This window comes from Acipenser ruthenus, chromosome 5 (assembly GCF_902713425.1).
Source record: "Acipenser ruthenus chromosome 5, fAciRut3.2 maternal haplotype, whole genome shotgun sequence".
Classification (NCBI taxonomy): domain Eukaryota; kingdom Metazoa; phylum Chordata; class Actinopteri; order Acipenseriformes; family Acipenseridae; genus Acipenser; species Acipenser ruthenus.
Genome location: NC_081193.1, coordinates 29,998,951 through 30,016,133, shown reverse-complemented (window position 1 = coordinate 30,016,133; position 17,183 = coordinate 29,998,951). Strand labels below are relative to the sequence as shown.

General features: G+C 33.6%; 1 protein-coding gene across 2 annotated transcripts; it reads right to left on the bottom strand.

Annotated features, from left to right (window-relative positions):
- Nucleotides 1-2,729: 2,729 nt before the first annotated feature.
- LOC117402675 (angiopoietin-2-like) lies at nucleotides 2,730-16,470 on the bottom strand. 2 transcript variants are annotated; one of them, XM_059023975.1, is made up of 9 exons: nucleotides 15,952-16,470; nucleotides 9,466-9,621; nucleotides 8,511-8,632; nucleotides 7,773-8,005; nucleotides 7,085-7,233; nucleotides 6,502-6,603; nucleotides 6,189-6,355; nucleotides 4,562-4,692; nucleotides 2,730-3,869 (listed from the first exon to the last, which is right to left on the bottom strand). In XM_059023975.1, the coding sequence occupies exons 1-9, from the start codon at nucleotides 16,225-16,227 to the stop codon at nucleotides 3,709-3,711; spliced, it is 1,497 nt and encodes a 498-aa protein (XP_058879958.1). In that variant the 5' UTR covers nucleotides 16,228-16,470; the 3' UTR covers nucleotides 2,730-3,708. The 2 variants fall into 2 exon arrangements, with proteins under 2 accessions (XP_058879958.1, XP_058879959.1); XM_059023976.1 differs by having other exon boundaries at nucleotides 7,085-7,212.
- Nucleotides 16,471-17,183: the final 713 nt, after the last annotated feature.

Sequence of the window (17,183 nt, the reverse complement as noted above, 5' to 3'; positions counted from 1 at the left end):
TATTTTATTTAAATGTCAATTTGGCATAAGTTTATATATATATATATATATATATATATATATATATATATATATATATATATATATATATATATATAAATCTTTTGGTTCTAAATTTTGCAGGTATTTGCCAAAAAAAGCACCATGGCAAATGATTTCTGGTCTCAAGCCATTGCTATGACTGTATAGCATTTTCTCAAGTCATGCAACTTTGTGAAATGGCTGCAGCAAAGCATTTCAATGTTTGTTTGTTTGGTTTTTTTTTTTGTTCAAACCAGCGAGAGAGAAATCTGAAATCTAACTCATGTGAACCATTCAATTGTTTAGATTTTAATTTTGTTGCAGCATTCACACTGCATGCTCATGTATTGTTGCAAATTGTTGTTCTTTCTTTTTTTTTTTTTTGACAAAACAGTTCATTGGTATTTTTGTTCCCATGTCATGAGTCATTGTCCTTACTTGCATACTGTAACTGATTGTCATAGAAACACTGCATTTTGCAACTTGGTAATTGTACCCACCACTCTGAACTGTTTTGATATACAGTCGTAGTTAACCTTTAATATGTCATATTGCAGAAATTGTATTAATACCTGCAATTTATAGCAAGAAACATTTATGTGAATAAATGTATGTGCACGTTTATTTTCGATGGCATATAATGCATAAATAACAGGTTACTAAATTAGTAGCTGTTGCCTATTCATTTTGTGTGCAAGAAATTTCCGTCCTAATAATTTGCATAGTTGTTGGAATGGAAAGGATGTCTGATACATGTATTGCCCTGCATTATTATCTGTTGGACACAAATCTGGAAATTACCTTTTCCTGTCTTCATTCATGAATCATTAACTTCCTGCATCTGTTCTTAGCCAATATTTTAGTCATGAAGTTGGTCAAAGCTCGGAGGATATCAAGCTGCACATACAACCCTTTTAACTTCCACGTCTCTGATAAATATCCACAGGCACAGACATGTTCAGATGTGTCAAGGTATTGTTTAAACAAAGCTAACTAAATATGTACTTTACAGTATAACTGTTTGTTGTGATTTAGAGTTATGATACGGTAGGTTTTGTAATCAGGCTAAGGTCATGTCATATCCCTGTGACTGACATCACTGCAGCAGTCTCTTGTGTGGCTTATAGAAGCCAAAAGGCAATCAGAGGGTTCCTGTTTTGTTTTTGCTTTAGTGGACCAAATTGCAGCATTATGGCAGATGCTATGTTTTATTTTTACTTCCTCCTTCATTGAAAATTGAATGCAATCTTTTTTGTTTAACACACTGTTAATACAAACCTGAGGCTTTATTGTGTGATATAGATTTTGAGAAATTATCCTATTTTGTAATAATATGGATCTTGGGTCAGCAGGTTGTGGTTAACGCTGTGTCTAAGGGTCTTATTACTGGTAACTAAATACTACGTGAGGTTCCAAGACTACATACAGTCACTGTTTATCTTGTTTATTGGTCTTTCATTTTACCAAGTAAGTAATAAACCCTGACATAAAAATAATCTTATTATTCCAAATATATTTTGAGCATGAACATGTGTAAAAGAAAAAGTGCTTTGTGCTTTGGTGCATATTTTGTATAGATATACAGCTATCGCCAAAATTTTTGTATTGCCCTAGAATTGAGACATCATTAAAAAAAAAAAAAAAAAAACTGTATGAACATAACATTAGATTTAACATCACGTAATCAAAGAAAGTGCATAATGATATAGCAAAAGTCTACCAGAAGCCATAATAGTAGTGCAGTATTTCATGTTAGATTTCAAAATGTCATATTTTTAAATGTATAAGTTATTCATTAAGTATATAGAAAACTACAAAGTGGTATGTAATTCAATATGTTAACGTAACATTATTCAGCAAGTTTCATTCGGCTTTATATATATAAATAGGGTGATGCTAAACTTTTGGCCATAGCTGTAGATATAGTAAAATAATTCTAGATGCTTCTGCTGTGCTTTCAAACAAATTATTCCTTTTGGAACAAACCAAGAATTGTTTGGTTATATTCCCTGGTTGCAGTCAACTTTGAAAAGAAAACACAGCTATGTGTCCAAATAGTTTTTAGAGTTGTCATGGGTTGTTTAAATGAATGTACTTGACGTTGAGCAAATATCCATTGTTTATATATTTTACTGAAGGTTTGGCCAGTATAGACAACATGTTTGCAGTTAAATGAACACATTAAAATTGCTTTTCAAGAGTAGTCCAAACAAATTAGTATTGCTTAGATTTAAGTTTGTATTCTTTCCAAATTGTAATATTTCAATTTTTAATGAGTGAGAAATTGAAAACTGAATCACCAACTGTATCTCCAACTGACCATGCTGTTAAGTAGTCTTTCCTTATTGTTTTCATATCCTAATAAAATATCTTGTATGTACTAATGTGGAAGCCTAAACTATGTTTAAGCGATAGTGCCCGTTGATGAAGGGTCCACCTTGTGTTAGTTGACCACAATGGGAGTTATGCATCTCGAACCGAAGGCGAGGGTGCTAACCAAAGTCATGGTCAACAACCAAATGGTAGAGCCTTTGAGAGGGCACTATCGTTATTATTGAACAATTATTTTCTTTAAAACAACACTAAAACCAAGATCTACCTTGAACTTGTAATGACTCGTTGAGTACCCTTCCACTGAGAAGTTTTATGAAAATGGTCCCGAAAAATGTTCATAAAGGACCACTTACATAATGAGAGAAAAAAACAAATGACTTTATTAAAATAACTTTATTAAACAAATAGCTTTTTACTTTGCTTATAGTTAATCTGGACAGTGCCAAATACCTGACTCAAGCAATATTACTGAACTGTCTGTGTCTGGGTTTGTTATTTTGAAAGGCGCTGAGATCGTCAAGCTGACCTGCTGTGATTGGCCGATTTGGTTATAAATTTGAACCAATTGTGTTTTTGTCTAATATTTGCTGTCCAATAGATGTAAACTGAGCTTTCTTTACAGTTGATGCTGTGACACAGCAGCAGGCGTCTACCATCTAATAGAAGCCCGCTAGAGCTGGAAGCGGTTTGGCTGATGGTACGGAATCATTTTCGAATTTGTTTAACATGGGGGAATAACAATGTATTGCCTCATGACGGTAATGGTTTTGATCCTCCCAATATGTTTTTAATTTACAAAAAAAGTAAACAATTCTTGTGGCTCCTGCAATTATAATATACAAGAATGAACTCTATACAACATTTTACAAAACAGCTCCCTTTACTTTTTATGACCAAAATATATTTAACCACAGTTTTTTATGTTAAGAACAGAACAAGTAGCCACTTACAAAATGATTTTACTTCTTGAATTTGAACACTAAAGGTTTAAAAAATAAAAGTTTGAGAACTAAATAGTTCTTGGCACCTGATTTCCTGATGAGCCGTGATTAGCAGGCTGTTACGCAAAAGGGCATACTTTTGTTAAATTGTCTCACACCGTTCCAGTTATCTATAAATAACAATTTAAAAATGAAATGTATAAAATTGCACCCAACAAAGTCTTTTTTCAGCTTTTATAGTTAAAGTACACAGCCCTACTCAGTCAGAGTACGCCAAAAATTGAAATATTTCCATCTTCTGGGGGTACTGAATATTTTCTATAAACAAACAGATATAAGACACAGATTTGTTTGTTAAAATACTAGTCATATCTTGTATACTAGACAGAAAACTCTTTGAACAGAAGCCCTATCAGAAGTTTGCAGGCCTGATCATCATTGTAGTTGCTTTTAGCGAATAGCCTGAGCCTTTCCAGTAGTACCATTTGATTCCGTTGAATCTGTTTGTGTTCTGTCCCAATTGGTAGTACATTCCATTTAAGTTTGAAGGCCCACAGGCATCAAACCACCAGCCTGTAAAGGGAATATGTGAAAGTGAATTACAAAACTTTTTTATAAAAAACTGAAAAAAATATCAACTAAAACTTGTATCTTGTGCTGACGTGCAAGTAAAGTGTTGCTGCAATTGCAATTTATAAAAAGGGTCATCAAAACTTAATTTCAGTTGTAACTAACAATGTTTCTCAATTAAGTTAATGCACTAAAAATGCAACTTTCTTTTGCTTCATTTAAAAAAAAAAAAAACAGCAACATTTAACTGTAATGAACTGTGCTGTTCCACCTAACAGTATACTGATATCCACAGTTAGAAGAATCAAAGTGCCAGTATGAGCAGGCTGTAATGTGGAGTTCCTTCAATGAAAGCTTGGTAGGAAGACCCTACTAATTTAACAAAACTCTTTAGTTCCCAGACTATTAATGTCAGGCTTTGTAGAACTTGAAATTCCCAAATGAGCTGGCCAGTGATTAACTGAAGCTAATTTTGCACAAGAGTCCTGACCCAGCTACAAACATTTTTTTTTTATATTCTTTTAAAGTTCTTCGGATTCTGGGGAGATTGCCAAGTGAAAAGGGAACCATTCAGAATTAACTATTAAGTGATTTGTTGGGACACTATAGCAGCAAGTAAAAAGCTTAGTGTTTATAGTTAATAGCAGCAGATATTAAGAAAGAGCAATGAAAGGAGGTAATGAAATTGCCCATACCTCCTGTGGTCAGTTGCGAACATTTGCAAATACATTTGTCATTGTCTGCATCCTTTGTACTGAAATCATTTCCTGGCTGGCCAAGGCTACTGATTTTGCCTGCTGTTCCACTGTAGCCTTTAAGGTGTATCCTGTATTGTTGAGAAAGACAGACAAAAACAATGTTAGGAAGAAATCCATTATTTTAATTGTAACAAAAATGTGTGAAAAAGTTAAACTTTTTCTCTTGCAGCAATAGTTTTGGTTTTACTACATCAATTAATATATATATATATATATATATATATATATATATATATATATATATATATATATATATATATATATAAACATCCTGCAGATATAAGCAGGAACATTATTCTAAGTGGATAACATATATAACATTGTTTTAAAACTGTATTAGCAATTAAATTGTTTGCAGTACTTCTATGTCCATATCTTTTTAATTAACCAACCTCTTGTGAAAATGAACTTTTGGGTAGAACCGAAGTTGTTCGCACTTCATTACGTTTGATATAAGTTCATCCAATTAAAAAAAAAAAAAGTCAAAAAATAAAACTACTAAATTAACAACAGGACTTAAAACAAATCCAAAATATATGTTCTATGATCCCCTTGATATTATTATTTTTCAGTTTAGAAATCAGAGAACTCTGGATTCAAAAGTTGAGATACTGTAAGTTTAAATGTGATTTGTACATTTTCTGTAAATCCATCTTCACATACCATCAATATACTTTGAAGGTTAAAAAACAACACCGTCCATTGAAAAGTAGGTGATGCATAAAAGCTACTTACTAGCCTTAAGGATGGTTTTCTTTATTGTAAAGTTTGTGCTGTGATATACTTTAAAGAGGGTAATTAGTTTAAGATACAATCTAACCCACATTAAATATCTTTATGCAAAATTTAAGCCCCTACAAAAGAAAAGGAAGTAATTATGAGTAATTGTTTGAAATTACACTTTCAACGTCATCACAAGTTAAACGTTTCGAGCCAGCTACAATTAAGTGTAGTACAGTATATGTCATCTCCCCAGTGTATTTATATATTGGTAAATGTCCTTTCACAAAAACACCTTGTTGTTAGAGACAAATAATATCAATAATTTAGAATTGTGCAGGATTAAAAAAAAAAAAAAAAGAAAAAAAAAGAAAATTAGCAGGATTCTGATAGGCTTCAGTTTAATATGGAAGAAACCGCAATGTTTGTTTGTTTTCTTTTTTTCCCCCCTCTTTTACAGAAACTGCTTCCAGATGCTAAAATATTTACTTTGGAATTGGGACAACTGTGTAACATTGTCAGATTATACATTACATGCATCTTTAATATACTAATAGAATGTATATTCAAATATGTATAGGTAATATAAATCAAATTGGCACAAACAATTCTCAGCTATACCTACAAGAAGAATGGTATGTAATACTGTATACAAAATATTATACATTTATTTGAACAAGTTGGATTTATTTTTCTTCTGAAAAATAAGTATAAAGTTTAGCAACTGTTTCTAAATGCATTCTAATTTCCCTTGATTCTATTTAGCAATCTGTGGAATTAAGTAATACCTACAGTACAAATATATTATAAAAGGAACCAGAACAGGATATTTCTTGAAACTAACCTGTATTTCTGTGCTTCACTGTTGAGATAAAAATGGTCATAGATTGAATATGCCTCATTGCCTTCCCAGTCTTTTAGTTGAATCTTCAGAGCATGTGGTTGCTGATTGGTTAGCTGAGAAACAAATTCATTTCCCAGCCAATATTCCCCAGCAGAGTCACCAAACCCCTAGAAGAAATGCATATGAACATTTCATTATCGGAATGTCCTTTTTTTTTACAAGAATATTCTGTGCTCCAAATTTAGTTCATACATTTACAAAAGGTTTCTGATGGATTTTAATGATGCATGTATGTACTAATGAAGAGGCATACCATTTTGTATTCTTTCCAAGTTCTGTGAAAATCTACACGGCCATCTATACGACGCTGTATTACTGTCCACCCACCTCCACTGGAGTCCATATCACAGTATGCCTGAAATAAACAAGGAAGTGCACGAATGATTAAGATGGAATGGTTCTATTGTACGCTTTTTATCATGAGATTGATCATTTGTAAACATATTGTACAAAAATGACCTATACTAAAATTACAGTTACTGAATCTTGAGGTACATGAAGAAACCTGAGAGATACATTGTCACAACCACAATAGCTGGAGTTATTTACATACAGTATGCAGAACTACTGGTTCGTGTGAAAAATCTTAGCTTTTTTTATATTTTCATTTCACCCCCATGGCGATACAAAATGACTTTCTATGAGCATACGGGGATGCAGCAGCTATCACTTTAAAATAGAAATTCCTTTTTTTTGTTCTTTTTTTCAGTAAGTCATTTTGTTACAAAAAATCATCCAAATCACTGTTGTCAGTAACTGTTGTACCTGTTTCTTACATAGAACATCGGCTGTATTGCAGTCTACTGACTTGTTCATGCAAAGATGATTGAGCCTACCTTTATTTGCTCTGTTGTGTTGGGGAGAGTCAGTGCATAGACACCGCTTGTTGTCTTTCCAGATTTGTATAGTTCTGCACAGTCTTTATAATGGGTTTGAGCTTCTGTAGCCATGACTGACGTTTTCACTGTGAATAAAGAATGTAATACTGTGCTATAAGAAGAAGAAGAAATAAAGAAATATGACCCAAGATTAAAGAGTAAGTGGTTTTTACTGCAGTTAATCAAATACTGTTTTTTTCTAGAGCCGCAAATGTGTCTTTAAAGCCAGCACCATCTTGTGATCTCCCGATCACCTTTCCTTTTTGTTTTGCTGGTAATACACTGCTGTGCACTTGAGGATGCTGGTGCATACTAATATAAAGACACTTTGGGTGACTGGCTCACCTTGCCAACTTGAACTGAAGGACAGCTCCTGAATTGATAGGCAAAGCACCTACACGCGCACACACACACACACACACACACACACACAATTTTTAAAAATTGCTATAAGAACGATTTAGAATAATCGCAAACATAAAAAGGTAAGGAACAGTAAAAAAAAATTATATATATATATATATATAGAATTTAATATTGACCCTTAAAATACTGTTCATTAATGTTTTTACTTTCCTTCCCTTTTCAGTTGAGGATATGGGACTGTAGTAATTGCATTCAGTGAATTAGCATTGTATCCACTTACGGTTAGGAGGTGATATTATTGCGATAAGATTATTAACAGTTTCCATCAGGTCATGCTGCTGTTTCTGCAAGACAGAGTTGTTTGATGTTGCTGTGACCAGCTGCTGCTCCAGCTCCTCAATGATTGAGTTCTGTCGCAACACAAGCTGCTTGATCTGGTCCTTTTCGTCTTTCAAGGTCTTCAGTTCAGCTAGACGCTGGTCTTCTATTTCTAAAACTCTCTTTTCTAGAAAACTAGTAAAAGAAAATCTGCCTCAGTTCACTTATGTTGTATTAAGCAAAGTGGGATTTGTGTAATATAGCAATATACTTTTGCAAAACCAAATTACAAATTCCTAGTTCAACAACAAAAGATTACTTTCCTATTCCTAAGTAATTTGCCAAGGTATTTGTCTTTTGCACCAATTTAAATTGATAACAGGAACATTTAGGATTTAAACTTTTGGCATTAAGTTGTAGCTTAGTTTATTGCTGTTGTAAAACAAACTTCATACATAAACATTTCTTAATAGTTTTTTTTTTTAAAGCTAGACCCTTCTTACCTCAATGTAAAGAGTATTTGTTTTGAAAAAGGGAGTCACCTAGTGCAGCTTGCAATTCTTTAATGAACTAATGACAACTGTGTTGGAGTGTAAAGCATATACTTTTGTTTTTTAGGCAAGGTGTAGCTCTCAAGTTTATATTGAACTAATCATCATTACTATTTTTTTTCTTATGAATAATCGCTGAATTTGCTTACCTGTTCTTCTCATGAATTCTAGTTATTTCATTTGTTTGTACTAGGATTTGTTTTTCTAGTTTGTTTGTTGAGAGGGAATTTTCTAGTAGTTGAAGTTCAAGTCTTGTAGTTTGATTTATTACCTAAAACAAAAAATGGATGCAATATGATTTTAGCAGAATTCATCCACACTTAGTTTGTTGGAACTGAAGACAATTTAAATATTTAAATTGCAAATAGGCAAATGTAAACATAAATGTGTCTATTTGTTTTACTATTAAATATACTTGATCAATATGCATGTGGTGTACTACAAACCTGGCAGCAACATGCTGAAGAATACTGTTCAGACAGGCTTTTTCTTCTGTCTTCATTTAAAGGGAACAGTACAGTTGTAACTGTCAAATGATTTCTGATCGTTTGTTCCCTTGTAAAATAGCTACAATACCCATTGTACAGTTCAATTAAATCTTTCCAGATCAGATGCACACATGCATGACACAGCTCTCTGGTTTTATAATGATTAGCACTAAAATGTAACATGGAACGTTGCCAGAGATGAATTGCCCCTGGCAGAGTAATGTTTGTCAATCTCTGTATGTTGTCAGGGAAGCCCACAACAAACTGTTGAACTTTTAATGTGAAGATGAAACACATGGTGACAGTTACAGGGACATTTTAATGGGTGACAATTCGCAGCATTCGTTTTAATTTGCCAAAGGGCTGTAAAACATTTATTTTTGTCTCTATTGCCCTATTCACTATTCTTAAATAATACAATATCACTTTAAATCCACTTGATCGCCATTCACTTCATTCATCATCAAGTTATCAAAATGTAATAATCGCACAAAATGTATTTTGTCTGTCTAATGTCTGAATCTATATTGAGTAAACTTCTTGTTCATCCAGACCATGTGCAATATCCAAATACCATTACTATATGCTGAACATATTCAATAATGTTTAGCCTTACCTGAGCCTCCACACTTGTTAATTTGCGGGTCTGCTCTGCTGTTTGACTTAACAGGTTGGTTCCAATTTCAATCATGGCTGCTGTGTGGTTGTGCACTGCATTCTGTTGAATTTGTACCATATCATGCTTCATGTTGTCTTGAATGTAGCTTTCTAGCTGCAATAGAAGAAAAACTATCTAGAAGCATGCTTATTTTATCATGATTTGCAGTTAAATAGTTACATGGTTGGGGTGACACCTGGAGTTCAGTTTTGAGCTCCTTGCTTCACAGCTGGGAAACATGAGTTTGAAATATCTGACATTTATGATTATAATAATCGTGTACCAAGTGTCATTGCTAGGTTATGTATTTTATTAGTTGGAATTCAGAGATGCATTAATGATCTTCTAATCCCGGTAGGAACTGTGGTTGTATTTATAGACTATACAATGCAGTTTTGCAGATGGGTTTCCAGTTCTCAAAGGAGCTTTTAAAAAATTTGAAATCCTAAAAATATCCACTGTACTGTATGTCTAGTGCAATTGGACAAAGGAGGTTTAACTCTGAATTGCCTAATGTAGCATTCAGTCGACCTTCTTTTTATTTATGTTTACATTTATACTTTAAATGTGTAATTATAATGTAACTTCTGTGATCAATTGTTTGGATCATAAACCAGAAAAACATAATCTAAATTATCTTATGCTTTTTGATATCATTTAACCAGTTCTGTCCCAAAGTTGTACTAACATTTAGGTAAGTTAATATTGCACTTCTTAAAGTTTGAAAAATACAAAAACTTTTTGGACATGGCTGAAATTGTTAATACGGTACAGTATTAATAGCTTAAAATATCTAGCAATTTTAGGAAGACCACTCCTAAATTGCTCCATACAAAAACAAATGTCTATCTTTTGACAAGAAAATAAATATATGTCTCAAATAGCATTAAATACAGGATATTTGGAAATAAGATCTACTACAAGGAGGTCACAACTTGTTGAAATAGGCAGATTATCTTATCATCAGGTCCAAAAACGACCTCGGCAATAGTTTCTATAGCGATATGACAGACATGCGTTTTTGGCAGGAAATTAAATTCCTGAATAAAATGGTTCAAATATTTTGATTATTTAATGCAAGCTTTCAACATGAACACAGGTGGTGTCGGACTTAAGGAGAGAACAGCTGTTTCAACTGCCTTATTCTTTGGATCATCCTGAAACATATTTGGAATTTTCTGTTTGCAAAACAAAATATGCTTTCACTGGTATGAACAAGCTTAAATCTGCAGAGTTTTATGGAGCTCAGTTTTCATTCCCATGTAGAAGTGTTTATCAGTCCAGCAGTCGTTATATAGGTAAGCTGTATGTGTTTTGGTTTCCCATACACAGTATATTTATGCAAATACTGTACAGTAGATAGAGACTTACAGGCAAGCACAGATTTCATATACTTTATTTGCGATTACAACTGGAAAAATTGTACTAACATTCATCTTAAAAAGCCCAAAGATGTTCCTTTTAATACTCTTTCAATATACTGTAGGTTGATATTCTCTCAAGCATTGCATTTAAAGTTTGAAAAGAAAATGTTAATTATGTGCATCCAAGTAAAGCGATATGCAGAAAACTAAAATTATGCTTACTGTTGCTCCAAAAGTCATGGAATTCATGTACTGTACAGGATAACCAGTAATCTACTACAGTTAGAGATTTAGGTACCATACATGATTCTGATGGGTTACATGATTTTCTGCCAGTTTTCTATTTCAATTGTGTTATTCTCACAAGAGATAAACCATGTTGCCTGAAAACAGTTCAGTTTAGTTTATATTGTATTGCCCTCTCAAGATTGGAGGTTTACTTTGGTAATAGGAGATTTTTTGTATTAAAAAAAAAAACAGCACTGAGCAAAACCAAAGGTCCCCAGTGATGATATGGTAAGGGCTGTTAGGTGGAAAGAACTTTCAATATAAACCAAAAAAAAAGAATAATCTTCCTTTCTTCCAGGGTTAAAACAATGGCCGTTTGACTGAAAGAATAATAAACAGGATGGGGGTGATTAATGACAAGTTGCATCCTTGATCTGAAAATGTCTTTGCTGACAAACAGTTGGCACATTATGTCTCTTTACCTTTATTTCCTGGTGACATGAAGTTCAGGACTAAATATTTATTTGATTTCTGTATTTCTTTCCATTGCTTACTGCCTTACACTAAAACATTAGTCACCTGTCTATTTACGTCCTTCAACTTACTTTTTGTAATGCGTTATGATATTAACAATTCATTTTTTTTTTCAATTAAGTCTTTGTTTAAAGGATATTCCACCCACCTCTGACTTCTTTGAAACTGACACTCTCAAAGCTGTGGCTGAGTATGCTCCTGTGTGGGTCAGTTTAACAGGCTAAAATGTGTTTAACCGTCACAAGGAATTGGAGTTGATAACAATACAGAAGTTCTAGAATATTTACCTAAATGCCATGTGAAAATGTGTGCAACCCATACTTTATGTGGAAAGGTAATGTCTAAGTTGTGTAAATTGCAGTAAAATCTGGCAATTAAGAAAAAATTGTGTTGTATTAAACTTGTTTGTATGTTCATGTAAGTAACAGTGTAATGTTTTGCTTGTTTCAGTACCTAGATACTGTACAGATGGTGTATGAAGTCTGCCCCTGTGTGTTCTGTCAGTAGTCTTGGATCAAAGACAATGTGTGATTCTTTTGTGTTAGCAGTTTAAAACTGGATGATGAATTCTATTCATGTCATCTAGGATGTCATATTATTTCAAATTACTAAATAGGAAATTGAGTCAGATGTTAAAGTATGCTTGATTATACTTGTTTGCTGGCATGCAAATTATAACCTTACTATATGTTGAAAATCACCAACTGGTTTTTTTCCTTGGTTTAGGAGCATACTTTTTTCCCTCAAAAAATGAATGGGCACAGTAGTTACAAATGCAGAAGATTGTGTTTCCCCCTCCCATTAATGAAGCCTGCTTGCAATGAGGTCCGGTTTGTTCCCCAAAGTTTTCTTTCCAATGCTAATCTGAAGGCTTCATTAAGGGACCCAGTAGGCAGACAACCAGGAATTGAAAATGATTACTTTACAAACAAAACAGCTTTTCTGTAACCTACAAAAAAGTAGCATACCTGACTGTCCCTACTGTGTAATGAAGCTAATTTGGTAATCTGTAGTGGAATGAAAAGTGATGGGTGAAACTCATATTTGTGAAGGGATTTTAAATCTCTATAGCATGCTGTAAATTGTCATGATTTTTTTTCTTTTTTTTTGTTGTGGTAGCTGAGATACAGGCTTATTTTTGAAGATTTGCAGATGTGATGGGTGGGTAATTGCATTGCAACAGCAAGGCTCTGGACTATGTAAAAGAAAGGGTTTTGATTATTATTATTATTATTATTATTGGTTATTATTATTATTATTATTATTTTACTTATTTTTTGCATTCAGACAGCATAAAGCAAATGCTGAAAGCTGATGTCAAAACCAGTTGTTTTTCTTGACATTCTTTGGGTGTTAAAATGTGATAGGAATATACTGCAATTAGTCGATGTAATTTGTGGATATAAGCTTATTAAAATGTTTTTGATTTAAAGTACTAGTTGGCAATTCATCTGCTTTTCTTTGGTGATGGGGGGGGGGGTGTTTTTTTTAAAACCGAAAACATCTTAAAATCTTTTTTTCAGTTTAAAGTTGAAAATACAGGATCTTGCTAATTTGTCAAACTGCAAATTACGGCAGGTCATTAGGTAAACAAGATTGTTCAGTTCAGTTCAGTGGATCCCCTAATTCCTGCAAGTTTGTCCAAGTGTGTGTCACATTTTTATCCTATAAGTATTTTAATACAAACAATCTCTTGTCTCTCTTCTGAATCCAGGATGGAGATAAACTATTACAGTATTGCAATGTGTAATGAATTAGCTTTTGTTATGAACCTTCCTGTATATAAAGTATATCACTCCACTATGTGTCTATCCTTACATTGAAACAGTTTGAGCCCAGAAGCCTCTCTTATAGATTATAATGGGCTCAGCCAATGAAGAGGGTATAATTAATCATACTGTAGTCGCCCATAGTGAATGTGGGAGCCACGACACAATGCATTGCTGTATGCTACTTCACTCCTGCAAGAAGAGCTGCCAGTTTCCATCCATGGGGCATCCCGAGGTATTGGTCTTTGAAATTGTGTGAATCTCTAATCATCAGGAGTCCTTTGAAGGAATGTGGTATTAATGAAATCCTTTGACGGCATGACATTGACCCTGTAAATGAGGACTTGGTCTCAATACATTTTATCCCTGGTTAAAGAATGAATAAATACAATGAAATAGTATGTAAAAGCCGAAGTCTGCACATTAACTATTTTCAAATGAATTGCATCAAAGTAATTCTTGTGAATCCACGTTCTGTTTTTGAAAGTGTTGCCTGATCTTTCACATTGATTTTATGTGTGGGACCTAGTCGTAAAAGTGTTTCAATTCATCTAAATAAAACTAAAAACTACTGTTACAATGGCTGTAACTGTATGCTTCATCAACACTGAATGCAGTCTTAACACATTTTCTCCTTTAAATACAGGTCACAGATAATTTGTTGTTTAGCACTTTCAAACATGTTTACTGTGGTGACATTCTTGGAGCATTATTTTTATATTCAGATTACAATTTAACACTCAGATGTTGCCCTGTTACTAAAGACCAATGTGATAATAAATAACTGGTGAAATAAAATAATACATTTTTATTTACAAGATGCTTTGCACAAATGTACATTTTCTTTTTTTCAGCTAGAATGTTAAGAGAATGTTAAGAACTCAAGAGAGTACTGTAACCTGTGCAATATTTAATATTAAAATGCCTAAAATGTGACAATAGACAAATATAGTCTATTTGGAGTAACATTATGAAAAAAGAGAGATGCAGTGAAAAGTAAAATAATCTCAAGGAGGACATGGTCTTTGCCCCTTTCAGTTATTTTGAAATCAATCAATTTTGTCTGTCAGATTTTTTTTTCAATGCAGTGTATTGAATTGGTTAAACTACAAAGTTATTTCACTTTTTGAAAACATAGATCTTTCTGACACACTTTGCTGGTCAATACTTCAACAGTAAACTGTTTTTGTCTATTCAAATATTGTCAGAAGAGAAATGCAATGCTACACAATTGTTTTACACTGAACATTATGTGGAGTGATTTAACATATTATGCAATGATACGTGCTAAACAAACTGTTTTTTTTACCAGTGAAGCTGAGTTCTCTTGTTGACTGTTCCTATAAAGAAGCTGAAGTTGCTCTCTGTGACTTATTCACTTTGAAATCATTCTGACTTTTCATCCCACTGGTCTTAACCCTGCAGATGTTCAATAAGCAGATGCTGTGTATGGCCCCCGTCCCCTTTCTAGCAGGAGTAGTTTGTGAACTACTTCAGTGTGTGGTTATCAAGTTGGATTTCTCCTATCTCGTTGAATAGGCTATCAGCCTTCTCCAGTGTACTGGATTTTAACAACTATCTAAAAAAACAGGAAAACCTAATTTAGTTGGCTCAGCCAGCTTAAATATATACCACACATGTGGTATAATAGGAATGCAATTTGAAAAGTTTCCTTACCTGCAGGTATTTAGACAATTACAAAACATACAGTATCCTTAGAACATGGAACAAACTGTTGACTGACCAGTTTAAGGAGTACAATCAAAACGAGAGACCGTTTTTTTTTGTTTGTTTTTAATGTTATAAAAAAAATAATAGTATTAAGCCTCAATTTGAAAAGGATTTTTTTTTTTTTTGCAACTAATGCAGCATTTCCCTAACAGCAACCATATTTTGTATTTCTGTTCTGTTCTGATGTCTGATTTTTGTTTTTACTTTTTTTTTCTTTTCTCGTAATCAATTACAACCACATAAAAACACTTTTGCAATTATTAAATATACATTCAGTGTACCATCATTTTTCGGATATACCGCGGACCCTGTGCATTGTGCGCAGACAATCCTAATATAAAATCTTTGGACTTAAATGTATTTTTTCTCAAACCAAATAATTTTACTGACATGCAGCAAGAAAAAGGTGTTAGTATTCACAAAGGTTGTGATTTATGATACACATGTGAACTCAACTCAAGTATACTGCTTGCCTTGTATAGAATGCAAATTCTGTGTATATCAGATTTTGTTTTTTTCATTTAACCATGAAAGTATCAGAACCTGACCCATATATTGGAACAACTTTGAGTCACAGTTTGAGTTTCAAAGAATACATTTCAACAGTAACAATACAGCAGATAAAAAAGGGAAGATCATCTACAGTTTGTGTTGTAAACAGTTTTGTTTGTCATTTTATAATAGGTACACCTGCAACATTCAATATTTCCAAAGTGTTCAACAGAATAGCACACACGTTTTAATGCTGAACTTTTATTCTGTGCTGTTGTGTACTTTACCCAGATACATTTGGTTATACAAAAATCAAACTTTCTTACCTTTAAGAGCCACTGTGTGTTGTTTTCCATGATATCTTCAAGAAGTTCCAGTCTCTGCACTGATTCATCATATTCAGCTGGGTCATCTCGTTGCACTGCATTAGTTGCATAAGGATATGAAGATGTTCTGCAGTTGTCCATCTCGGGTAACAGAAACGTGTAGCTGCAAGGGCCATTCTGGATCTGATATTGTCTCTTTCCCAGATTTTCTGTACTTTTTCTGTACCCTGACCCCAAAGCAAAACTATAACTCGTGAACATCAAAATGATCCACATTTTTTTAAGACGTACTAAAAGTTTAGATCAGTGTTCAGTTAAAATCTAGGAGAAAAAACTCTAAAGACACTAAAAAAAGTAACTTATTTTGTAGGTAGCAGTTTTCCAAGTTTAGTCCAGTTGTTAAGCTTTGTTCAGGTTTTGTCCAGATACAAGTTTCCCTCTGGTAGAAATTTATTATAAAACAAAGTCTGAATGGGATTCTTTTTTTTTTTCCCCCAAGACGCCTGCTGCTCTTATCAGCCTCAGTATCTGAGTGAATCAGCTGCTCTTTCTTATATGATTTTTTGAGAGGAGCTGGGAGCTAAAACCACTCCCACAACATTGTCACATCATTCTGCAGGGGAGGTCAGTGGCCAGACAACAGAAATGTCAGAACATGATGTTGTCTGCCTCATGCTGCACTGAACACTGAAGTCATTTGGGAACAAATCAACCAGGTTTCCCGTTGAATCCCCTGAATGCCACTTCTGGTAGAGAGTGATTCCTAGACATAAAAATAAATTCCAGTCATGTTCCTTGGGACTGTTATCCACAATACATCCTACAGCTGCACGGTTCAAGAAAATTCTAATGCAGATAGCCGTGGCATGTTGCTACCATGTTGCAAAGTAACCATAAAATACTGACATTTGTATTAGTAGGACTACTCAGTTGTCAAGAGTTCTAGTCATGTTTCTACAGCTGAATTCTTCTGACACATTTACTCTTCTTTCTCAGTCTTGTCACTATTGCTGTATGTGTAATGTATTGCATGAAACTGCTGGTTTACAAAGGCAGAAAGGGCATTTTTCTAACTTATCAGTAAATGACAATGAAACTTGCCTGTTGGCTTAATTTTGTATCCTAAAATAACCATGTATAATCAGTTCACATGGTGCTTTGTTGGCACTGTAAGTTCAATAATATTTCCCCACAACAAACATATTTGTGTTTCAAGGTTGCCTGGTTTCACC